At 36.4% G+C, this 27,279-nt stretch overlaps 1 protein-coding gene across 1 annotated transcript in view; it reads right to left on the bottom strand.

Moving 5' to 3' along the window:
* LOC134542609 (26S proteasome non-ATPase regulatory subunit 2) overlaps positions 1-27,279 on the bottom strand; it is an 85,421-nt gene that overhangs the window by 39,401 nt on the left and 18,741 nt on the right. Inside the window, exons 6-12 of the mRNA XM_063386991.1 lie at positions 22,642-22,786; positions 20,625-20,832; positions 18,278-18,384; positions 18,063-18,189; positions 9,955-10,206; positions 4,986-5,158; positions 3,244-3,465 (exon numbers count right to left, since the gene is read on the bottom strand). Coding sequence (XP_063243061.1) covers positions 3,244-3,465; positions 4,986-5,158; positions 9,955-10,206; positions 18,063-18,189; positions 18,278-18,384; positions 20,625-20,832; positions 22,642-22,786 — 1,234 coding nt within the window. The remainder of the gene's footprint in view (positions 1-3,243; positions 3,466-4,985; positions 5,159-9,954; positions 10,207-18,062; positions 18,190-18,277; positions 18,385-20,624; positions 20,833-22,641; positions 22,787-27,279) is intronic.

The following is a 27,279-nucleotide window of genomic DNA, read 5'->3' as shown; positions in this document are numbered from 1 at the left end:
TCACTAATTTTTTACACAAAGAAACATATGTTTATGCTCATGTTTAGTACTTCTTCTCCCCAACACCATCGTCACCTACCAGGCAGAGGGCTGGAAGAGCTTAGTTGACAAACTACACTCTCTGAGTCTAAACTGCATCACTTAGTCTGTTTTGACTATTGTTGTTTTTCTTTACGGCCTTTGAAATGCCCACAGAGAGCTTGACAAGCTTAGTTGAAAAACCACACGCTCTGCAGTGCTCTGCCTCTTAACTGCGCTACTAATGCCTGTTTTTGTAGCTGTTTAAATTTTTTTTTAACTGACTGTGAAATGTCATCTCGGTTGACAGATGACACAGGATTACACTTAGGAATTTCAAGGAAAGGGGGGACAGTGCACACTAATGAAACTGTCGCAGGATCTTTCTCCCTGCCTCACCTCTCTGTTTATACTGTGAAGGCAGCCCCCTTCCCTTTCACCCACACAAGCCACTTCAGTCTGCCCCCCCCCCACCCCCCATTTATTTCTATACTCCTTGCCCCACACTCTTTACTACTGTTTATACATTTGCTTTCCCAACAACGTATTTTATGCCGCAGTGACCAAACTATTTTTTTATAACTGCCTGCTTGTGGTTTTAACATAGGCCATGTAAATGTTAATTGCTCCACATAAAAAATGTGGTTAGTGCAAGGCTACAAGCTGACGAGTTTAAAAGTGACAGTGTTTATGCATCTGATGCTGTTACACTAATGTGTAACTACTGCTAATGTTGAGCTATGATTGAAAGAAATCAAATCAAAATTCCGCTGCGAGCACATAAAAAGTGACAAACATGTGCTACACAAAAATACTGTAGTCATATTGATGTTGAACAATGACCCTTCTGTACCAGTATTAAGGCCTTTAAATAAGTGTTTCAACAAAACGAACATTATCCTTAACAAGTCAGATGTTATTTCACTAATGAATACTATTTCCGAACTTCATCATTTTGACATTTTCAAGGATTATGAAGCCCTTAACGAATATGTGCAAGAGATTTGCAACAGAAAAGCACAGAGATATGTTGAAAGGGCTGACTCTGAGTATAAATTACAATCAGTTTGCACTACCAGTCCTGTGTGCTGTTTGTAGAGTTGTAGACCTTTAAAACATGTTGACAGTGAATGGTTACTTAGTCACTACAACTTAGTTGTCACAGACAGAAGGCAGAACCAGAAAGAAATCAATATTTAAGTGTTCAGTATGCTGACTTTTGATAAATAAATCCAACAATTACAGTTAGAATTTTTATGCACATCTAGTTTTAAATGTAATAAAATAAAAAAATTACAAAATATAATTTTGTTATGTTACGGTTTAATTTATTTTAAATTAAATGTCAATTAAAAGTGCACATAAAAATAAAATAATCTAACTTTTTGATGTGAATTTTGTGAAAAATAACTCTGCTTTTGAGAAAAAATAACCTTTCTTTTTTCAGGTCTCTACTCAGGTTCCTGTTTCCAAACTAAATAATAAACTCTGTGATTCCACAACTAGACGTCTAAATCAGAAATAATTACGTAAAACCTAATACTTGGCGGTGCTGTAACTACAAAAAAAAGTAGCAATTCTCTCATTTACACTTTCCTGACAATTACACTGATTTCTCTGTTTCCTTTAGTTTATGATGTCCTCTATATTACAAAGATTTCTGACAAAATGAAAAACAGTGGAGCTACAGTAATAAAAAACAGCCAACTCTCGAATAGCCACTGTAATAAAGGGCAATGGTAATTCAAAACATCAATCAACACAAAATGTTAAAGAAAAATATGTACCCTATTTACCTGCAGAGGGGTTGCACCTGTGACATGTCTTCAGTAGAGTTCCACAGATAAGAGTGAAGTCATTGTGATCCATGCCTCAGCTTATTGACACACAAGAATTATGGAAATGGAGTTGATCCTAAATCCTTCTCTGTCCTGAACTCACTTCTCCCCATCCACACTTTATGGCCCATCCTTTTCCTACACTACCTAACAAGAAGACAATGGAAAAGAATTCTGTTTTTCATAACCATGTTGTTTTTCCTTCCCGTCTATTGTATAAAATATATTTTTTTACCAATCCCTTTCTCGAAGAGAGGTAGGGCAGCAAACTACTCTTCCTTGTCAGTTGCTTCTATAAAAGCTAGCATGCATGTTACTAAACTTGTGCAGAAGCTGCAGGAATATAATAGCCCACTTCAAAACACCAATTTTGACTGCAGTATTGTCATAGAATGTTGCAGTTGAAAGCGTGAAAAAAACCTGTCAAGATGGACATGTGAAGATTGAGTACAGTGTCTGTTCACTGATATTTACAATGAAGCATGAAGCAAGTGGGAGGGAGAACAATCAATGCTGCCTGAGATATGGCAACAAGCTTTCTTGCGTGCTGGTTTAGTTTTAGATTATCCCATCCTCCATCCAGATGTTAGCGCAGATTCGAGTCACAAAACTTGCCTGCAGCCAGCCAGCTGGTGGGCGAGTGGCAGATGTAACAGAACAGTACCTACATGGTGCTTACACACACTGCTGAGATATTTTAATTAAACCAAATTTACTGACTTGTGTCATTATATCATTAACATAAGCGATTTACTTACGTACATATTCAACGGCACAGTGTAATGTAAATTTTTCTTACCTAAAATGTGAAAAACTTACATAAGAATCACACTATACGAGATTGTTGAAACAAAATATTTAGATTCACTGAAAATTAGCCTCATAACAAAAGAACAGGCAAGGGCCGCAACAATAACAAGTGGCTTCCGTGGTGGAGGGAATGAGATAAGTTGGTGATGTGGCATGCGCTGCAAGGCAATGGCGTTGCCAAGTCGTGTGTGCACAGCTACGGAGTTGTCATATCAGTGTTTAGAAATGCAGAAGATACTAATTTAGTGCTTCTCTTTTAGCTATTGTAACAATTATCCAAAATTTGCTACATTAGCATTGCTTTAATGTTTTTCTTGTCAGGATTTTTTTACCAAGGACTTCAAAGTTCGTGTACTTTAATGAATACATATTAAAAAAAAATTTACTTTTAATTTTTTTTTTAGTACATGCCACAGTTAATCTGAAATTTGGATAACCTGCCCGCAAACATTAGTTAAAGTTCAATATAAACTATACAGTACTTTCATGATTAAGTACCAAGACTGTGATTTTTTCAGGCATGTTGTAACGAGTTTTTACAGTAGATGTATTGATAAAGAAACAGGACCGCACTAACCAAGTGACCAAATGTCCTGAAGGCCATCTCTGAGCCTATTTCTTCTCCCATGGCGATGAGGGCAATGCCCAGAACTGCCACTGCCTGCTTGGAAGACAGGTCCTTTTCTTCTTTCTTGTCATCCTTCTTCTCTTCCTTTTTGTCATCCTTTTTGTCATCCTTTTTGTCCTCTTTCTTATCCTCCTTGTCCTTCTTTTCCTTCCGGTCTTCCTTCTTATCCTCCTGGAAACAAAACCTTCACATTAATATATAGTCCTGCTGTACACAATGGCAAAGAAAAGTAAAAAAGTTTGTTATAACTTTATATACTTTCTTAAAGCAACAAAACCTCCAATAATAGTGGACTACAAACCACAGATATAAACATCACCTAACTATACTTATTTCCTCGCCCATGAGCTAGGCACCTTGCAACCCTGTGTGGACAGTCAGATATGAGCAAGTGTACTTCCAGTTGAGCCATTAAGTTTTCATTTAAAAGTGAAAAATATAAGAATAATAAATTTTTAAATATCATTTATTTTAGCAATCTCTTTGGACGTGTATTGTAAAACAGCTCCTTTCAATATTTCTCTCTGGCTTACATTGGTTTATTCCAAGCTTCAGATTGAACTGCCATGAATCATTCATCTATAAATAAATAAAAAAAAAAAAAAACACCACACATATACAGTAAAATACCGATATAACAAACTTCACATTAACGAAAATTTCACTTTAACGAATGATTTGAAATTCCCCTCCAATGACTGTACACATACAAGGTTAAAATATTTCAAATTTACGAAATAGATTTTCGTTACAACGAAAGCATTTTACCGGTTTTCTTCGTCAATATCATGCGCATTTACCGAATATTTAGTCTATGCGTCAAAATATTTACTTACTGTCGTTCTCTTGGCATAATTTCAATGATTCAAGCATTCAACGGCTTTATTTTATTGTCTATTTACATTGAAAACGGCATTGCAAAGTTTTATGTGCATTTGTTTTCTTTTATTTCTACCCAAGATATGGCCAACTGCTTTTACTCACAGCCAAAGACTTAAAAAATACACTACTAGTAGTAGAAACTGTATGTTTAGATGTGCGCACTTCACTTATTTTATTTGTGGCGAGATATGGCTAACGGCTTTTCTATAGCGGCAACATTTATGAAAAAATTACACAAAGTTAACTCACTGGAAAACTAGATGCCGCTAAAACTAGCAATATCAGCTACTCAATGGTTTCCATCTTCTGCACATATCGTTCAGTCTTCGGTCTGTTCGGTTTCCGTTTCCATTATTGATTGTTTACATTTTGTTGCCATCAGTGATTTTCAGTGACATGCTGTATTTATTTATGCATTTATTATTTTTCTAACCAAGTTTCAGTTTAATTTTTATCATCATGGACGATAAAAAAAAACGGAAATAGTATTCTTTAAAAGAAAAAAATGGAAATCTTGAAGGAAGTAAACAAAGGCCCAAAAAAATCACACGTGGCCAAGCAGTTTGGTTTGGGACCCTCTACACTCTCTACAATACTGAAAGAACGGGGGAAGATTGTGAAGATGTATGTATGGGAATAGAATATGTACGTTGGGATATTTCAGTTTAAAGAAATTTCAGTATAAAGAACAAAATCTCTTGCTTTATAAGACTTTGTTATAACGAGATTTTACTGTAAAGCATATAAATGTTTATGGACTTATTAGTTTGCTCAGAGGTATTAAAATGAAGAAGTACACAGAGTATCACCTTTTCCGAGGTCTCGTAGTGCTCGCTGCAGATATGGAGAAGCTGTTGGATCTTCAATACATCCCCAGTCCCAGCATACGCACACACATCTACCAGTGTCGACGACATCGACTTAAATGGCTCTGGAATTACTTCTAAGGCCGCGATTATGGTTTCCACGGCATCCTGACGGCCTGAACATGTACAAAATTGTCAGCCTCAGGCTTGGAAAGAAATACAAAATAAGAAAAAAATTCATTAAATATGGCATCAGCACACCTACTTGTAAAGACATTTATTTCCTGGCCATTATCGCAGACACTTCCGCACGTTTTAAAGACAAGTGAAAATACTAAGATCACATCCACTAAATATCAGTTCTTTATTTAAAACTAGTTCCGTATTTACCCACAGAAGGGTCGCCCCTTCGTATGGGTCGCACCCTTAATTTTGGGTAAAAATATCTTAACATTTTCACAGGAAGGGTTGCCCTCAAATGTAAGTCCTGCCATATGTCTCCAACAGAACATAAGTGAAGTCTTTATGGTCCATGTCTTAGCTTATAGCTCTGTAAGAAATCACACTGATGTCCTTCGTCTTTCCTCTCCTCATCCTTTATGGCCTTTCTTTACCCTTTCCCATAAGTCATAACACTATCTAATAAAAAATACAAAGAAAAAAAGTTATATTTTATACCCATGTTTCCCTTCCCCGTCTTCCCCAAGAGAGAAAAGACAGCAGGCTATTTCCTTGTAAATTTTTTTGTCTGTTTCTTCAATAAAAACAAGCACGCCCTTTACAGCAGTTTTGTCAGGAATAAAATTTTGCAGTAGTAAGCATAGGAAACATCAAGCAAAAACAATGTTTGGACACAACTGCATCACAAAAACCTGTCAAGATAGACATGATAATTGTGTACAGTGTCAGTTCACAATGACGAGACAGGGAGGGGGAACCATAACAACTGCTTTTGGTCTGCAACCCATATGTGGGTAAATATGGTATTTACATAAACAAATGTAAATACTAGCACATCAAAGTAAAAATAATCTGTGGTTCAAGGAATGAAGTATGACAGATGGGAAGAATTTTTTTTTTGTGTATTTTCGTTTGTTATAAACAGACCAGCATTAAAAATGTCTTATACTGAGAACTTTTTACTAATGAGCATGTGTGTATGCAAATGACACCAACTTTATGTATCAATAAACATTGCAACAATGTATGAAAAATAATTTTAATATTATCTAACACGAGAACCTGAATGAAATACAAGCTCATTGAACAATCAAAGATAATTTTACTGAAAAGTGAGATTCATATGGTTTCTAATCTTTTTTTCCACTGTACTTTATGTGTGACTTTTGTACCAATTTGACTACCCTCTTTTATCGCGTAATCGTCGCACTTGCATAATCGTCGCACCTATATTTTAGGCCGTCAAAATTGGGATAAAAAAAAACTTCACGCGTAAACGTCGCATGTTGTTTTTGGTCCCGCTATTAGATGGTGAGCGCTTTGTGTAGGTATATTTTCCGTATAAAACAATGTATTTTAAAGTAGAAAACTAATTTTCATTCGGACATTATCACTTATTTAATTAACGGAAATACAAAGTTGTATGACGCAAATTTTCTTTTAAAGACTTTTTAAACGTTATTAGTTATTACCTTTATCTATTCGTTTGCATCATCACGATGTACCATTTACAATAATGTAGAAAGCGCTAGTTGTTATCATTCGTGTTTGGTTATGTTGCTTCCTGTATAGAGCGCGCACAAGTATGTAGTTGAATATCGATATCTCGCCGATTCCTGCAATGCACGCTGTCAACGGCCGAGTTACATACATTTGATGGCCCGCATTCTTTTGTGGCAAGTGTGTACTACGACACATTAGTTCACGTCACAGATTCAAGTGGCTTGCTTTCGCATCAGAGTTTTGGTTTTTCTATTTAAGTTGAAGAAAGGTTTTTGTTGCACAACTTATTTATTTTAATTGTTTGGCGTGCTCCTTTAAACTTCACTTTTTAAATAAACGTACTTTCCATGAATGGGTTTTGTTTTCATAAATAAATTTATCTAACAAAAAATTTTTTTTCTCGCATAATCGTCAAACCCTACTTTTCAAACTTGATTTTAGAATAAAATGTGCGACGATTATGCGAGAAAACACGGTACATACTTATTTTGGGACCTGAATTGGTAAAGTATATAAGTGAAATACTTTTATAAGTTCCCAATTAAGTTTTAATCCTTCATAAGTTATAAAAATTTGGCATTTGACCTAGAAATATAACTATTTAAACAATCTTAATCAAAAAGAAACTTTCTTGTTATATAATGAGTTTTCATTCCCTTGAGACTTATTAAATTTTAAACTTACACTTTATGTACTGTTTAATGCACTTAAAATTATCCACCTATTTCTAAAAATAAAAACAATATAATTTAATTTATCTGGTGAACTGGTAAACTACATGTCTGGAATGCTTAAAATATGTTATTTTCACTCCTATATTACAAACTAACTGTCAGAATAGTTGGCTGATATATACAATGCATGCTTACGTATTAAAGATGGTAACAACAAAGGGTACAACCCCTCCCACTATCTAACAGAGTTTATTAAAAATTTATCGAGTGTTTTGATCATATTTAGTACTTGGTGGGGGTTTTCAATGTCATGTAAATAAACGGTATTTATTCTTTTTGAGAAGTATATGTGTGTTTGCCACGTGTTTCATGATCATAATTTACATTATTTCGTGCTTTTTACCAGTTTGTTTACTCGCTTAGTTATGTTTTTATGTTTTTCCACATATTTTTGTAAGTACTGTTTGCTGTATTTTCTTTGGTTCGTGAAGGCATGGATGCAAAGGTTTTATCAGTGAATAAGTGTAAGAGAAAGAAGGTCAGTCAGTGTCTGTGCATGGGAAAGACTCATGATTAGGTTGAAATGCTGCTGCCATATGCCATGATTCACTGATATTTTTCCTTGCATTTTTTTTTTTTTTAAATTGTTAGGAATTACGTACGTGGGCACCCTTGTCTTTCTCGGAAGAGAAGGGCAATGGATGTTAGTGTCTGGACGAGGTACCGAGAGGTCGCATGTCTGGAAGAGGATCAAACTTAACAAAAGGTAGAGGCAGAGAATTTTGCCGCTGTTATTAAGGCTCTACCATTTACATTTAACTTTTTTTGTTTCGGAACTTTTAATTAGAAATTTTGGCCTGAGTCATTGGTAACAGCCCATAACGATAAGGTAACTTTGTCTTTGTTCCGAGGACAGAACCCTTAGGATTGTACAGCGAGTTCCAAACAACCACAGGATTGTACAGCGAGTTGCAAACAATCACAGGATTTACTGTATTTACTCGCATATAGGTCGGGGCAATTTTACCAGATTTGATGGGAAAAGAATGAGGTGCGACCTATATGTGAAGAAAATTTTTTTAAAATTGTTGAGGAATTTGTTTTGCAATATTTTGATTAAAATATGAAAAAGAAGTTTATATAGGTACAGGCAAATTTATTTACAATGTACACATACATAGTTAATTAACCAAGCAAATTTTCACAACAAGAAATCAAACACACAAAAAATGGTAAACGAAGGGCGATGTTGCACCTGGATGGCAAACAAGTAGAAAAAGGGAAGGGGAGAAGCAATGGTTTCCCCAGCCACTATCTTATCTGTGTCGGGAACTTCCTCACGCGTCAGACCAATCACACGTTTAAAACGAAAACCGCTGTAGATATAAAAAATTAAAACAGGCCTTTTTTATTTGTAATTAAATTTACTACAACTTTTATTCTGTGCATTTTTTCAAAACAAAGCACTTTTTACGAGTTATAGTTTACAATTAAGACATTTTAAGAAGTCAGGAATCTAACTTAACTTCAATTTTCTATATTCGGTTATTACGAGTACTTGTTGTTACAACAATATATCACACCATTATCAGCTCTCGTAGTAGCGGAGTTTTACAGTACCCGTTAACTCTTTCGTGCACGGCGCGCCGGCCGTTCGCGTCATTAAATTACCGGTGCGACCTATATGGGGGGAATCTTAAATACCAAATTCAAGACCTCAAATTATGGGTGCGACATATATGCGATGACGATCTATATGCGAGTAAATACGGTACTTGAGAACGGTATATAATTTTTAACTTTCGGTACCAACAAACAGTAAATTTGTTATTTGAGCCAGGAAAGGTGTTTTGTGTGACCCGTCTGTATTTTCGTCATGTTTATGTTTTTTCGTGGTCAGAAGATGGGGGCCAATGTGACTTGTGAATAATCATGAAGTATAAAAAAAATACAGTCAAAATCAGTACATATGTCTCTGATAGACCTTATTTCAGTAATCAATCATCGACAGTAACATTTTTTTTCTTTGGAACTTAGATTTTCAACATTTCTTCAAGTGTTAATATATGTGCAATCTAAACTATTATTGAGCTAGTTGGAGGTCTGGAGTGTTACGAAATACAGGAAAGTTTTTTTCCCATACAGAAGACAAACATCACTCTTGCTTAACCTAAACCTCAGATTCATATCACAAAGAGTAGTTACCTTGAATTTACCCCTTGAATTACAATATAGTTCTTAATTGTGAAATAAATTAAAATAAATAATAGATATTAACTATGGTATTAAAAACTTTAAACCATTGAAAAGTTCATTTCACGAACCAAACTTCTTAAATCGATATAGGTTATTATATTTAAATAATTACATACTACAAGTTAAGAACACATCTGGGAATGATAATAGGACTTCAGAGAGTTTAGGGTTAAATTTTTAAATTTAATTTTCCTCCAATAATTTTCATTCAATCTTTTTTCTCTAATATAAAATCTTTTGAGCATGTACTATAGATTTGATGGTACCTGAGGATTTTATTAGCCCACCCCTAGTGTTAACAGTACTTTTAAATAAATTGCTTAGCCTGAAAAGAGGACAGGGGCCAGAGCAAAACGCACCCAGGTAGCAGAGGCCCAGACCGAGGGGCAGGAACCTCGCGTAAGTGTCGCGCAGGTCGGCTTCAGACTTCTCCATGAGCGTCTGCACGATGGTTCCGGTGACCTCGGGGTTGCAGGAGCCGACGGCGATCATGCCGCAGGCCAGCCCCGCGACACCCACAACCTCCATGCTGGACTTGGGGTCGCTGAACACAGGCGTCAGCAGGCTGAGCACCGCCTCGCGGTTCGAGCCCGCGTACGCCAGCCCCAGGCCTGCATTTACAACACATCCAGTTAGACACACAAGCATGCAGTGGAAGCTCACTAAACAGTCACTCACTTCCAAGTATACATAGGATGACTACCATTACCAGCTGAACAAATTTCAAGACCTTTTCAAGATCTTTAAGTAAAAATGTATTTCAAACTTTTTTACATCATAGTCCATTTTTTAATATATTAACTTAGAGATGTACGAACCTGCAAATTTTTAAGTCGAGTCGAGTCGAGTCGAGTCGAATTATACAATAATTAGTTCGAGTCGATTCGAGTTTGTAGATCGTAAATTCAAGTCGAGTCGATTCGAGTCTGAATTTTTATTTGAATCTTTGACACTTAAGTCGAGCTTGAATATTTGCACTTTACTACTAAAAGTCCTTAGATTGGCCCACGTAATCAAATATATTTAAAATACAAGTATTAATACAAATAATTCATTTAGAATAAATTCTTAACTGATATAATACAATTCAATAATTGAGGTATAGAGCATAGAAAAAAGTATTTTCTGAATTTTTAAATTTTATTTAACAAATATTGCCCAACTATGAAAATTAAAAAATTTGATATATCTCCTAAAGTATTTGGAATTTCTTATATCTGCCGGCTTTAATGAAAAGAGGAATTTAAAGAGCATATAATTAAAGTATTTTCGGAATTTTTAAATTTTATTTAACAAATATCGCCCAACTATGAAAATTAAAAAATTTAATATCTCATAAAGTATTTGGAATTTCTTATATCTGCCAGCTTGAATGAAAAGAGGAATTTAAAGAGCATATAATTAAAGTATTTTCAGTTTTTAACATTTTTTTTCGCAAATACCGCTCAACTACATATTTACCTTATTTTGGACCGAACGAGTTAGCTACGGCCTGCAGCATTCACGAGTCAATAAAAAAATGAATATAATTTAGGCTTGTTGGCACGAAGGTTAGGTTACGTTTCACACAATCATTAGAACATTTTTGAAAACTTTCACTTTTGGGAAGTGTAAGGCCGTGCTACAATTAACGAATTAACGCAACATTACAATAAATGTTCCCATAACAAATATAATACATTTAAAGATTATTGCTACAACACTAACGCCGTTACGTTGCCGGCCAATCGCAAGCTGGCACTTCCAACCAATCCATGCTTTTGTATTTGTATTGAATAGTTACACTTTATAAAATACTTTATACTTCATAATTAATTTTAACTTGCCACTTAACTTGGATAGCAAACAATTATACAAAATGCAATCTCGCCGAACGTAATAGAGTAAACAAACACAGAAAAAAAATTCATGTTCGCCAACCTACACTTCCTAAAATTAGTGGAGCAAAGTTTTTTTCTTAACTGCCATTTCGTGATTGGTGGCGTATCAGTCGCAAACATGCGCTCTGTAACACAAATATAACGCTACCGTTAATTTATTATTGTAACGTTGCGCCGATTGTAGCACGGATTTACTAAAAAAAAAAAAAGTAATATTTGGGCCGATATTATGATTATAAAATTTATTTCGTGTTTTGTTTATTAAAAATGTGTTCGTCTTCTTTGCTATGTGGTCACACCTGTTAAGTTGGCAATATGTAAAACTAAAATATAAATAATATGGCCGATTGTCGTCATTGTTTGTAAGTACGTGTTTCGGTCTTACGTACGTATTTTTAGTGTCGGCCGAAGTCAGGTAAGGAGATATTAAGAATTGCAATTCAATTTTATTATATTTTATCATCGAGTTTTACCCAATTTCCTTTCGAGTTTCGCCCCGTCGTATAAAATAAACTCGAATGCCGAGCCGAGCCGAGCTGATGCTACTCGCTCGACTCGACTCGAATTTTCGAGTCTCGGCACATCACTAATATTAAGCCAAATGAAACTAAATATGAAATAGATCTACTATTTGAAGTGTGCCACTAATTAGCATTTTTTAGCACAATTATACATTTGAATTTTTAAATTATTATACTAGCAGTAATTTTGTAGCTAAAACTTAAACTTTTTCCACTCACTGTACACTCCCACTTAATCTTTGTCAGGCTAGTTCCCCAATTCCTTCCCAGCGCTTCATCTGATTTTCACACCCTCTGCAAGGCCAGCATTCAGGCTCATGTTATCCTTGCTTCAGTGCACGTCTAGTCACTGAAACACGGCCTGTCGCCATGATCAGGACAGCTTATCCCTGCATCATCCCAGGGTCTCGAGTTTCTCAGAGCTCCCCTGAGGTGAGCAATTCAAGGCACGCTCACGAGTCGTTTTACCAAACCCACAATCATGTTTCCTGGCTCAGTAGAGCTTCTTTCCCACTGTCACTGCTGTTTCAAACTTCCCCCCCCCCTCCTCTTTGGACTCCGGTACAATGACCGGCCACTAACCCCGGTCTCTTTCAAGTCTAGCCACAGGTCTCCAAACGCACCGCCCGTGACCCCTAGTGGCAGAATTAGCAACTACGCCGAGCGGTTATCAAGCTCAGCCTGCCCCCTGGCGACTCACACAACCAACATCCTCCTGTTGTTCTTTCCTGAGCCACCAGAAAGCTCCACCAGTCTCCTCCATAAGCCCCCTTGCTTTAGAAGCAGCCTCACATGACATGAGCGAGTCGATTTATTTTCTGTTTTGGCCACCTCCCAGTAGATAGCGCTGCCATCTGGCACCAGAAGAAACGTAGAGATATCGAAGCAAGTATTTCTCGACCACTCACTCGGAAGTCTTCGGAACCTTTTGGCTCTGAAGCCAAAGTATCCCCCTTTTCTTCCTAAATCAAGCGGCTGTTTTTTAATAAGCGTCACCAATCTACCAGGGACTTTTTGGCGCGACGTCAGACTGACTACTTCGTTTCTCAGCCAGACCTCAGCAAGATTCAACTTCGACACGCCCACTAGGATGTAGTCGTCTCGTCAAGGGATGTTTTCCCCAATTTTTTGATTGTAATTAGTCAGTCGGTGTTTTAAGGTAGAAACTTTTACATTTCCCTACATTTTAATAAATCTAAATTATGAGTGCTTCCGCGTCCCACCGTGCTTGTGTCGGAATAGGATTTCACGTGCACCCCGGCGGGACCACTCCTAAGTGCAAGGAACAACACCCTGTTTTGGTGAGTTTTCGACACCCTCTTTCTCTTCTCTGACGATCTCCGTTTTTGTGGGTATTTTTGCTTGTTTTACAACTGGCTGTGAAGCAGGTCTGATTCATTTGGATTTAGCTTGTTCACAGACAGGGTCCCAGAGCCGGCACAGACATAGTGGCCAAATAATCTTCCTTGTCTTCGGTAACCTAAGCTACTAAGGCGCCACCTGGCAGCCTGGCTAGGGTAGAATGTATCACTCCCAACCAGCAAGTTCCAACAATACGACCCCAGATTCTCCGCGACTTCCACAGTGTGCCAGTGCTATGCAATTTCTAAGTGCTAGCTAATTGTACTATATATATAATACTAATAACTAAAGTGGGATAATTGCAGGACTTTAATTATGCTACGTGTTAATAATTATAATTCTGGGGTTGTTTATTTTTATTTTTAACTATGGTGTAAGGCACCTCTTAATAATTTGGCACGGGCTGGCCCTAGAATAATTTTTAACTTATTCATGTATTAGCCCCTATTGGGAAGGTTAACTTCTTAACGTATAAACCCTATTACAAAATTTTAACTCATAAAGGTATTAACCTATATTATAAATTGTAACTTCTAATGTATTAGTCCAATTATATATTTTAAGTAATTAACTCCTTTACCAAACCAACTTATGATTATTGATGATGTTTTGTTTACTTTTGTTCAATTAACTATGATAAAAAAAAAAAATAAAGGCACAGTTATAGATGAACCTGCATTTGTTATTTATTCTTTTGAAACCAAAGATCCACAGTCACACAAAATGTTTCCAGGGAGACATTTACCTTACACCAATGTAGAGAGAGAGTGTAACAAGTAGTAGCAGAACTGGTGGTTTCAATTGCATTTAGTGTGCAGGAACGTACTGATTTTATGATAGAATGTTATTATCTTTTTGAATTAACTTTCCACATGATATAAGTGGACAGTCTCCAAAAAATTTTCATTCAATGTGAGACTATAAACATAAGTATGATGTCAAAAATACAAAATGCAAGTTAACACGAGGCTGCGGGAAATTAGTTTTCTGTGAATTCCAGCACCATTAATATTTATTTAGGGACCTTTTGTGGTTTGTAAAACCAATCCAAATGTGTTACTTTTTTGTGACTTGCATTACCTGAATACCCTGCTGCAAGATGTTTGTCGTTCAGTAGTAATTATGTATAAAGTGTGAGTTTTTTCCTCAGCTACATTGTAAAAGTTTTCCACTGTATTTCAACTAAACCAAAAACTAGAATAACAAAACAATTTTAATGTACCAAAAACCATTTTTAAATACGTAGTTTTGTGAGAATATGGCTTCATAAGAAACTATAGACAGTTCATTCTAGATATGCAAACAAAAATGCTAGTAAACAATGACAATATTATTTTGTTCAAAGTTTATTTAACTTGGTAGCAAGAAACTATGTTGCAAACCGGATCTGGCCCGCAGGCCACCAGTATGCCATAAAAATTATGTTTTTTTTTTTTCAAACTGTTATTAATAAGATTAATATCTAGATGTTAGGGAACGAGACTGTAGCTATGAGGAACATGCTTCAGCGGGAAACCGTTTACAAGGCCATCAGGAGCGGGAGGCCAGGTAGTATGATTTGTTAGCGTTAGCACAAAACTGCCACCAGGACAACAAATATGTTTGACACGAGTGCCTCACAGCAGGCAACCTTCAGAATAGCTGAAGAGACGGTATTAAGCAGGGCAGGCAAGACGAGAGAGGAGGGGGTAATGACGTATGAGGCGACACACAGACAGCCGAGAAAAGAAGGGGGAACTGACAGTGAATCAGAGACGAGGAATATTCTAAATTGACGCATAGGAAGGATTTGCACTGTTATGATAAACAAACGTCAATTTGGTCAGGGAGAGCTTCTTAAGCCGGTATAAATTAGTCAGCCGGGGTTAGACAGAGGAAATTCAAACAACACCGCCACCAGGACGACGAACGGTGAGTGACTACATAATAATGGTTCAACGATAAACGTTTACAATTATGGCTATAGGTCAATGTAGGAAAATTAAGGTTTATGAATAACTTATCTCTCCTCAAGAAAAACTTCTCAACCAGTTAAAACTTAAAAGCTTGTTTTTTAACTATGCTAGAGTAATGAGATAAATTTAGTTCTGTAAATAAATTATAAAGAATCAACACGTAATTTAAAGCTTTTAGATAATTGAGTAAAATAATAGTTAACATTTCACGTACGATAAACATCTAAACTAAAGTTGGTACGACTGTACCAGCGCAGACAGAACACGATCCGTGAAACAAATGAGGGCAAGAATACAGAGACGGAAATGGCAGACAGCATGAAACGTCAATTTAACATCTTATCCCTACTAGGTTCTACTATGGTTGTTTAAACAGATGTTTTAATGATGTTATTAATGTAAAAGTAGATTGTTGTCAAAAAGTTATGTGACCAGCCATATTGTTCATTAATTAATGTGAATAAAAACTGCTTGTTGTATTGAGGTCACAGAATTGTGTTTTAAATGTTAACAGCTTTGTTCGTATTTGAAAACGGACTCGTTGCCCTTCCTTTCTTTTAAAAGTTTAACGATGAGTGGTGGAGAACCAGTATTCTGATATCAGCATAGGGCCTTAGGGATATCATGAATAAACAAAAAGATAATGATCCCAATAGAATACACAATCCATTCCCCTTCCAAATAATATATCATATTCATTTCATTACCACCTTTTGAATTTCCACTTTCCTTTCATACCCATGTTTATTGTTGACACAGGATTAGGAAGACGACGGCTATAACAATATATATAGTTTTTAATATATGAGTGAGTAAATAATGAATTAATTAAGCATGATTTTTAAACGTGAAGAATTGTAAACGCAACAAAATTATCAAATATCCTAATTAGGACAGATAAATTGAAAACAGAAGAGTCATACTTTAGAAATATAATAATAATAATAATAATAATAATAATAATAATAATAATAATAATTAGTGATGGGTCGAGACTCGAAAAATCGAGTGAGTCGAGTCGAGCCGGCGAAACTAAACTCGACTCGAAAACCGAGTTGATTAAGATCGTGTCCTCGAGTCTTGTCAAAGTTTAGTTTTTGGCTCGACCATAATGTTGCACAATTTCCAGTCGTGAAGGTACTTATCCGAAATCATGCACAATAAAATAAAATATAATGTGTTATTTAGGCCTACCTAGTGGAAAACCTCTGATACAACACTGAAAACCTTGAAAACGAAGTCTGAAGATTATTTATTTTCGATCGTGTATAACCGCAAACAGTGCATCCCATCCTTCAATATGCACTTAATATTTTTAATTGCAACAAAATACCTTTATTTAACTATAACGGAATTAAATAATGTTCTCTAGATTCAGTCATGATTAAGACCACGAACATCGTCAATATTTGGGCAGCTTTGGAAGTAAATAATATTTACTACTAAACACTAGATAGCCGCCATTTTAACTCTGGGCCAATGGCCTACGTAAGTCATCATACAGCCAGGGAATGTTGCCACTTTGACAAATCGATATCAACAATAATTGAACCAACCAGTTTTCCATGGCCAAACGGAAAATTGAGGCTGTTGAAGTTTATGTTTACACTTGAAAGTAATGTTTGCGTCGCCGGCGTCGTATTAATCATAAACGGTTTAGTATTAGTGGAATGGATTTGTTTGTACGGCCTGGGACGTCACAAAGTGACGAACAGAAATAAAGAGCAGAGATTTGGGAATTTTTTTAAAAAATTGATGCAAATGCTGCAAAAAATTTACAAGACTCCGTCATCATCAACTTCAAGTCTGATTCGTCACTTGGATGTGCATTTTCACTTAGTGTCAGTATGAAGATAAAAAAAAAGACAAAAAATAAAAATGTGTAGGGCAACCTTCAATAATAATTATATTATATTGAGAAATATTTAACTTATATTTATTTCGCTCATCATTCTGCAACTTGTACTTCGCTAAGTTTGACTCATCTCGACAAATTTCCATGAGTTCGGCTCGAGTTCGACTCGAAGACAAATTTCTATGAGTTCGACTCGAGCTCGACTCGAAGATAAATTTCTTTGTTTAACTCGAACTCGACTCGATGCTGAAATAGGGTGACTCGACCCATCACTAATAATAATAATAATAAATCAGAATAAACAAATAAATATTTTTTTTCAAACAATACATGAACTCCTTTTCCATTTCATAAAGGCCCAAAATATTTATAATTACTAACAAGGGACATGTTTAAAATGAATTAGTGCTGAAACCCTTTTCACGGTGCACAATTCCGAGGCGACGCAAAGGATACTTGAGTGTCAAGTATGATACCCACAGACGACTAAGTACTTTACACTGAGGCGTACTGCCAAGCGATACAGCCTGTTCAGTCTGCTTCTAATCATGGTGAGCCTCACACTAACCATCCCTGTTTTGGCTTTTAACCAAGTTTTTTTTCATGCCAAGTGAGGATTCAATAAGTGATGATGTCATTGTCACCTATTAATATAACAACACTACAACTGAAAGGAACGTTAACTGTCATTCATTTGTTGCCACTATAAAGAGCTGCCAAATTCTGAGTCTTAATTTGTAGCATTCTACCGCATGATGAAATACAGTACCCAGGAAATATCTTAAATGAAGACTTCTAGAGGTGGTTTCCGTTTACATGTCACTTGCACACAAATGTTTGAGTCAGCAGAAGGGTTGTAATTTCCGGCACCCAGCCAAAAGAGTTGAGACTCACCTAGTATTGCGCCGATGCGCATAACGTTGCTCGTGTGCAGCACATAGTCGGACAACAACGCAAGCGCAGGGTCACACTCGTTGCGCACACCACAGTTAACAATGCCGCATGCCAGCAGGGCTCCAGACTGGAGGGGAAAAAAAACAGAGTTGATCAGCAAAACAAAAACAGTCTTGTAACAACATGATGCGAAGCCGGTAATAAAATAAACTAACTTTTATATAATCTTCTGATGAGTACAAGTACTTGTCAATCGGAGTCAAACCACCGTCGACATCCCACAGCAGAACCAGACCTAAGGAGGCAGCCGCACTCAGCATACCTGTTAAAACACAAACAAGCAATTTTATTTCAGTTACACTCTACCATCACATTGTCATATAAAACAGTTTTTTTTAAATAAATAAATATTAGGGATGGGCCGGTCGAATCCTCGAATCCCACAGAATCTCTAGTATTCGAAAGATTCAAAATTCGAGGGAAAAGATTCGGGATTCGAGGAAAAATATTGATGTAAATGTAGTGCTTTAAAAACTTAAATGCTTACAATTTACTTGGCCTGTTTACGTTTTCCTTGGAACACATTCTATTGAGGTACAGTAGAACCTCGTTAATATGTGGTAGGGACCGAGATAATCACGGATTACCGAATTTCACGGACTAGCGATTAAAAGCCCGGAAGGTCTTGTCAAGCTTCTCAGACACCGGCGTGCAGCTGGGTTAAGGCCGTTCACGGTAAGGGCCGGCCGTCTTTGAATTAGTGTCTCGGCTTAAAAATGCCTAGCCATTAGTTCACGGTCATTTACAACAGCCGAAGAGAGAAAGATAAGATCGTGCTGACCTTGCACCCCCCCCCCCCCCCCCTCCACATCGTACAGCCGAATGCCAGCCAGACACGTCACTCGCCAGGCGCCTGCACGGGAAGCAGACGTCAGGACATCCCCCTCAAGTTTAAAGAGTGACAAATGTGACAGCTGAAAGGGGGGCGACACAAAGGGTCGGTACAAACAGCGTTTCAGAGTTTGGCGGCCCACGCGATGGCTTGCAGTGTTTGGCGGCCCACACGATGGCTTGTAGTGTTTGCCGGCGGCCGGCCCGCGTGACGTTAATTTTAAGCGCTGACAATTTTTACTTCTCTTTTTTTTCTTCTCTTTTAAATCGTCCTGGATTATCCAATTCCCGAATTAGCGCATCACGGATTAACGAGGTTCTACTGTATTGTAATTTTAATTCGTTATTATATAAAAAAAAATTATGAAGCATGTACTGATTTGGGAAACTTACTTTATATTCATGAACATGGATGCATTGTCGCTACATTGGCATTAAATAAGGCATAAATCACATATGTATTCTCAGAATATGCTAAAAAATAAAATAAAGCACATTTAGGATCTAGACTAAATATGAATCTTGCCTAAATTAGAAATAAAGAAAAAAAATAGGCTATTTATTGGGAAAAAAATATCAGAAATTTTTGTTTTTACAAACAACTTTATGCAACAGGACAATTTTCAATAAAATTTTAACTTTAGAAACTTAGAATACAAAACAATCTGATCGTAAGGAAACAATAACAAACAGGTATATTAGTTCAAAGATTAATGAATGCACAAAATATGATATCCATGCCTTGGTAAAGAGTGTGCACCGTTTTCATAATCATTGCTAGTTTGCGCCACTAGTCTCGCTTCGGTGCTGGCCATAGATGCTACTAGCGAAGTGCACACTCTTCCTGATGCTATCCATATCTACGGCGCAGTAAAGTTATTTTTTTACGTTTGCAAAGGTAAAAAATGGACGTTTTTCAAACTAAAAGGACCTTTCCGCTTCGTAAAACCGTATGAAATGGAAATTAAATATTTTATTAGTGTATGTTCTGGGAAAATAAACCATTTTAAATATATTACTTTCAGCGGGACCAAAATTAATTGGCGTATGAGATGGGAAAATGTATGAAACAGGAACGTATCATAGAGGTTCTACTGTACTGTAAATTCGTGTTTTTGTCGATACGTGATTGTAGGCCTACCTTATTTAGTTATTTTGTAAGTAAATTTGAAACGTACAACTGTTCATTTTTAAGCTTAATTCAGTATTTATTAATTTTGATTTAGTATGTAATGATCGGCATTTGGTGATCGGTATATAATTTGCAGATTGGTACCAATGCCGATGTGTTAAAATCGGCAGATTATTGTGATCGGCATCGGCCCAGCCCTAATTACGCTCATCCACTTACACTGGTATGATGATGTCTCAGGCAAAATAAATACTGCACTACATACACGTAGACATGAGACATGATTTATCCATTGTGGGAGCAACCATTGTGGACAAATTATTAGTCTATAGATATTAGCAATTCAAATCTGACAGTATTTCGACCAACTATCACTGTAATGAGGAATAGACATTTACATGTCTTAATCAGGATGGCCAAGCCGGGTCCTCTGAAATGTGAGACTAGCCAGTTATGCTACCTTGCACTGTAAGACCCTCCATGAACTTGGTTCCGGGATCTCAGGAAAACTAAACAAGATGAACGCAACAGTGCCTTACCATGTTCCTTGTTCTTGTACATCCACTTGTTGCCGTCCTCCATGAGCAGCTTGTCCTGGCCGAAGGCGGCGTTCACGAAGCCGTTGACGAAGCTGGCAGCGAGGTTTTGCCGTGCAGAGTCCACCTGCCCGCCCCCAAATGCTGGCCGCGCATTGTCCAGGTGTGACTTGTACACGTCTTCCGGTGTCTTTGGCTCCATTATGTCCAGCTGCGGCACCGCAACACCATCCCGTCACACAACCATGGAATAGTAACACATTTGGACATTTAATATCTGACAGCTCAATACTAATAACAAAGAAAATACTTGTGAATAATAACTTAGCTGCAAGATGTCTTGCTTCAACAATATTTTAAAAATAAAATATTTTAAAAATAAAATATTTTTAAAAATAATATAAATTATCTCGTAAGTTAAAACATATGGAGTAATTTTCTTATGGTGTATTGGACAGGGATAAAATTTATTTGCTTAAGAGAGGATTCTAAATCTTCACTTTACCTACAAATGTTGGTGTCAATAATACTGGTGTCTATAATACCTACCTACAAATGTTGGTGTCAATAATACTGGTGTCTATAATACCAAGTGTTCTTGAAAAATTTTTTAACTGTCCTGTATTAGTCTCTAGTTATTTTATACTATAAACTGGTGGGAATAACATCACAATGAAGATTCTAGTTAATTGTGTCAGTAATATAGGAAAAAATGAACTAACTGTATGTAAGTGCTAGCTAAAAATAAGTAATTTGTTACAAATAATGCAATACAGATACAGTACAATAAAACAATCTTTTGTAAATTTACAGAATTTACGATTTTCTTCATGCCACTGGTCACATGATGTAACATAAATCCAGTTTAAATTTAAGTAATGCATACCATGCACATCTGCTCCCATCAAACAACCAATTCCTTCTTTCCTAAAGAAATTTGTTCTGAGACATGAGTGCACAAGTCCTGTAACAACAATAAGCTATATGTAGCTGTGCGTCATCTGTTGCCAAGGGCAAGCACGCTGAAGGCCACAGTGGTGGCCTGAACTCCCCCCCCCCCCCCCTTGCTAACTGCAATGTGCATGGCATTATTTGCCGGCCAGAAATTTCAGAAACAACCGAAGCTTTGATGAAACCTGCAACCTCCGTTGACCCCTTCGCTACCCCTAGTCCTCAGGTCAGTGCTGTTTAAAAAGGAGATGAGCTCACCAAAATAATCATCTACCCTTTGGAAGCACCGGGAGGAAACACAAACCAGCACCCAAAAGCCTCAATCCTCATGCTGAATCCTCCACCCGGTTGCTGAGAATAACTCATCATGCCAACCAACGCTGGACGTCTAGCAACCTCCGCCTGGGCGTATTGCACAGAGTTTACATGGACTTAACACGATTTCCATAGCCGAACTACTACATAAACCCTGTCTCAATATAGGCCATAGCCCGAGTTGCCTGGTGCATCACTGCCATAAGTCCACGAGTAGTGTAAATGAGTCAATTATAGACTATCTTGTACAGAGAGGGTGTTGCGCCACTAGTATTGTATTTAATAAACCGAGTGCAAAATCAATATTCCGAAGAGTTTCTTTACACAAGCCACCAACCCTGTGTATACATATCCTGTAACTTACATACAGTTAGTTCAGTTTTTCCTATATTACTGACACAATGCCTTGGAACACATGTGGGCACTGGACAATGAAGTCAAGTTTCTACTAATCATCCTGATTAAGGAATCATGCAATGTTTGAACACTTCAATTCCTTTCTCTCAGTGAACATTCAATAAGCCGCAGTCAGCCGGACACATAGCTCTAAAAAAAATCAAGTTGTATCCACTTTTTTTTGGAAGTGTATACAACCAAACTAATATTCATTAAAAGTATCACGTGATAAAATTGCCTTATTTTTAAACCTCCCAAATGTCATACATTTTTAACTTGTCTTTTTAAAAATGAAAAGGAGTTTCATTGCACATGAGGTGTTACAAACCTACATAAACTAAAACAGTGAAGCAGTTACCTCACGAGCCAAGTTGAGGAAATGGTTATTCAAGTGTGCATTCGACATAATCTCCACCAGGTCGTCGTACTCCGGCATATTCTCTTTCAGCTCTAAGAAGATCTGCTGTCTCCCCAGCATGAATGCCAACTGCTTCTGAACAGATCTGAAACACATTCCATTAGAGGAACATGTACTTCAGGCATAAATTGTATGTAGTAACTAAGTTTTATGTCTATGAAACAGCAACACTAAATCCTTAACACATATGTTCTATTATTTATTAAACACACAACACCAATGGATGCGGGGAAATTGTGGTCAAATATTAACATTTATTTATCCAGTTTTTTTCTTTCTTTCTAACAAAAACAACTTTTTCCTTTTTAATTTGAAGTCAGAAAAAGGAAGGAAGCTCTACCCTTGGATTCGTTCTGCACACAATATCAACTACCACACAATACATGACTATGGCAGCACTACTAATTTATATAGAACACTAAGAAAACTGAAAGAAGGATAATAAAATAAATACGTAAAACAAAATTATCTCACTTGCAGATAAAAATGAGAGATCAGACATAATAAACATTAACTTTAAAGAAGTAACATGGTTGTAAAGACTGCTAACATGAGAAAGGTAACCGAGACCACAGATGGGAAGTATGGTATGCTAGTCATGTGAGAATATAATTTTTTTTCCAGAAGTTGAAATTGAATTTAGTAACACATATCAAAATATCCTTGAATATAAATATTGAAATTAGCATTAATTAAAATAGGGAGAAAATGTTTCCTAAGATTCTTATGATAGTTTAAAAGTTATATTTTGACAAATACTTATACATGGTACGTATTTCACTTTATAAGTACAAAAACACAGCTTAGGTTTTTTTTATATTGTGCAACTTGCTTATTGTTCCCTTGTTATCAACTACCAAAACATTTTACCAATTATGAATTATCTATGTACCATTCTGAACTTAAGCACTTGGAATAAACTCTGGGTAGTTATATCAGGCCCAATAATAAACTGAAACTGGTAAGTACACACTTATATTATAGAACCACCCCAAATTTGATGGTTGCCTGATGGCTTCACTAAAATTTGTATACAAACAAATATTACTTATTTATTAGTGTACGTAAATGAAATTGAATCTATAGTAGAACCTTGTTTTTATATATTTCAAGGGACGAAGAAAAAAAATATAAAAACTGGGAAAATGTAAAAAGAGGGAAGTGTTTAAAAAACATTTTTATTCTCATTATGATAGAAACAATAAACAAATATAAACTACAGTAAATGATGAGAGATTGTGTATTTACTATACACAGAATACAGAGGGAATATACTTATATGCACGCCGAGGCGGAAAGCATCGTTATTGTAACAAGTTGTACGTACTAGTATACTGTAACATCTATGGTTTTAAAACCTCTGAATCCTCGTACAAATACGAGACTTTTCATACGTCAGGCAATGCCAATATGCTAGACTCGTACGGCCTGTGTCCTAAAAAACGAAACAACGAAAACGAACATAGCACGACAATCAGCTTGGCATAGCATTGAATTTCACCACTGCGTTTCATGGTATCTTATTTCAGCACTTTGTTCTTCTATCGCAGGCCAAACCATACTAAAGAAAGAAAAATACGACTGTGCCAATTACACAGTCACTTAGTGTCCAATAAATACATGTGAAAATACGTCAATAGAAAAAAAATTTTCGTGAGCTTGTATCGAATTCCGTGACTTTTTAGTGACTTCATGACCTCGCATCAAAATTCGTTACTTTTTCGTTACTTTCGGGACTTTCGTGACTTGTAGACACCCTGATGTTAGTCTGCCACACAACTTCAACAAAATGCAGTTTGTGTGCCCAACACTGGACATGGAGTAAATGATCCCCAAACAGACCCTGCAGTGTTGTGGCACATTTTCTCATGTACCGTGCCGAATCAGATACAAATGCTACAACTTGTTTATACTGCACCTCATACTTTTGAATAACGTCAATAACTGCCTGGGCACAAGATGATGAGTCTGCACAGTCCAGCACAACAGATGCAGCGAGAAATACTGACTGTGCTGTGGATGGTTCAAGTGTTTTAAATATAATGTTGAAAACACAACGCCCCCCTCTGTCAGTGGTCTCGTCACACAAAATTACAATAGGTTTATCCTTTACTGCCGTTTTAATGTCTTCTCGTTTTTTTATCTGCTACTACTGGTATGTATCTTTTGCGAAGCCAGTCGGCAGTTGGGAGATCAGATCACCAACACCCTTCACAAACTCCTTCAACCACTCCCGTAGTTTTGTATGATCCAGCTTCTCCACTGGCACGTTGGCAGACACAAAAGCTTCTATCGTTTTTAATAAAAACACTTCTTTGTCGTCCTTTACCTTTTTCGCTAAGTTTTCGCATTCTACTATGGAAACTTGTCGTTTAACAGATGAGTTTTGCCTCAAACGCTTAGGTTTCTCACTCGCGACATGTTTCACAAGCATATTGCGTCTCTCGTAGTCTAGCCTGTAGTTACAGAATTTGCACATTAAAATTTTATCACTGACATAAAATCCTTCGCTGGAAAATTCTTTCGATCGGTCACTGGCAGAAACCTTCGTTTTAGGCATTATCAAAAAATTTTAATCACATAGGAAGAATTTAACCTCTTAATACGCAAAAAATTGCCTTGCTGGAAAGATCAAAATAATGGAGAATAGATGCGAATACAAACGCATACCGAATACCAACATATGTACATGAAAATTAATACAGTAGAACCCTGTTATAATGTTCCTGCATATAATGTTTTCCTGCTTATAATGTCATATTTTTAAAGTCCCAATATTTCCCCCATAAGGACAATGTATTTATTTCCTGCATATAACGTTCATAAATAGTGTAATTTCCTGCTTATAATGTTTGCTTTCTAACATTCAATAAATGGGGAAAAAATGTTTTAAAACCAAATTATTCCAACAGTTACGATAAAAAGTTTCCTTTATGTATGTTTATGTTTACAATCACTACCATACAATACATGAAGTTTGTTAAAATACAATTTTATGCAATATACTGAAGGTACACAATGTTCATAGTTGTGTCAGTTGGCACCCTTAGTCAACTCTTCTCTTCCTTGCCATTCCAGTGGGTATTCAGATGCACGTACATAGTCCTACGATATTTAAGTCGCCAACCATTGAGCGAGGGCATAACTAAAAGTGTTTTCTATTGCTTACAAATATTTTTTTTTTCATTCATACGTAGGAATACCAAAATTAAACATTTTCAGGTGGCGAAGGAGTAGACGTTCTCACTCTTAATGTTGTCATCATGAATCGTGAGAAAATTTTACAAAATGTGGTGGTGTATCTTTAAAGACAAACAAAATTTAACCAGGGAACAAGACGAAGTTGAAAAATAGTTGGCTTGTTTCAGAAAATACATGTATCAAGTATACTATCTTTGGTTTTAACATTAAAGTTGTTTACATAGCTTGGTGAGTCCATTGGTACAAAGCTCGAACATTTTTAAGTGCTAAATTGAGATTTCCTGCTTATAACGTTTTCCTGCTTATAATGTTTTTTTCTTGTGCTCCCTTGAAAAACATTATAACAGGGTTCTACTGTACCGACATAAACATGTACTATTTATTATTTACAATCATTATGTTAAGCAGGGTTACCGTGTTTTATCGCAGAATCGTCGCAACCATATTTTAGGCTGTCAAAATTGGGATAAAAAAACTTCTCGCGTAAATGTCGTATGATGTTTTTGGTCCTGCTAGTAGATGCCAAATGCTTTGTGTAGGTATCTTTTCCGTATAAAACGATGTATTTTAAAGTAGAAATCTAATATTTATTCGGTCATTACCACTTACTTAATAAATTAACTGAAAAATACGACGTTGTTTGGCGTGTAAATTTTCTTATAAAGACGTTTTTAAAAGTTATTTCCTTTATCTGATCATCTGCGTCGCCACGGTGTAGGTGTAATCTAAAATTTAATTTCGGTCATTACCACTTATTTATTTAATAAACGGAAATACAAAGTTGTCTGACGTGTAAATTTTCTTTTAAAGACTTTTTAAACTGTATTTCCTTTATCTGATTGTCTAAGTTACCGCAGCGTACCGCTTATAAAAATGTAGCCAGCGCATCATTCATGTTTGGTTATGTTGCTTCCCGTATAGAGCGCGCGCACGTAGTCGAATATTGATATCTCGCCGATTGGATGCAACGCGCGCTCTCTGTCAGGTGCCGAGTTAACTACATTTGATAGCCAGCATTCTATCGTGGCAAGTGTGTACTACGACATGTTAGTTCACGTCAGATTCTAGTGGCTTGCATTCGCTGAAGAAAGGTTTTTGTTTAAGGAATTATTAATATAGATTGTTTGGTGTGCTCTTGTATACTCCGCCTTTTTTTTAAATAAACGTACTTTCCATGAACGGATTTGTTTTTATGAATAACTTTACCTAACAAAAAATTTTTTTCCACACAATGGTCGCACCCCTACTTTTCAAACTTGATTTTAGAATAATATCTGCGACAATTATGCGAGAAAACACTGTAATTTTATTTTCGTACCCTACGTACTTTATTTTAAATAAACAGTAAATGCAATGCACTTTAGTGTGTAATATTTT

This window comes from Bacillus rossius, chromosome 1, assembly GCF_032445375.1.
Source record: "Bacillus rossius redtenbacheri isolate Brsri chromosome 1, Brsri_v3, whole genome shotgun sequence".
In the NCBI taxonomy this organism is placed as follows: Eukaryota; Metazoa; Arthropoda; class Insecta; order Phasmatodea; family Bacillidae; genus Bacillus; species Bacillus rossius.
This window is presented reverse-complemented; position numbering and strand designations above follow the sequence as displayed.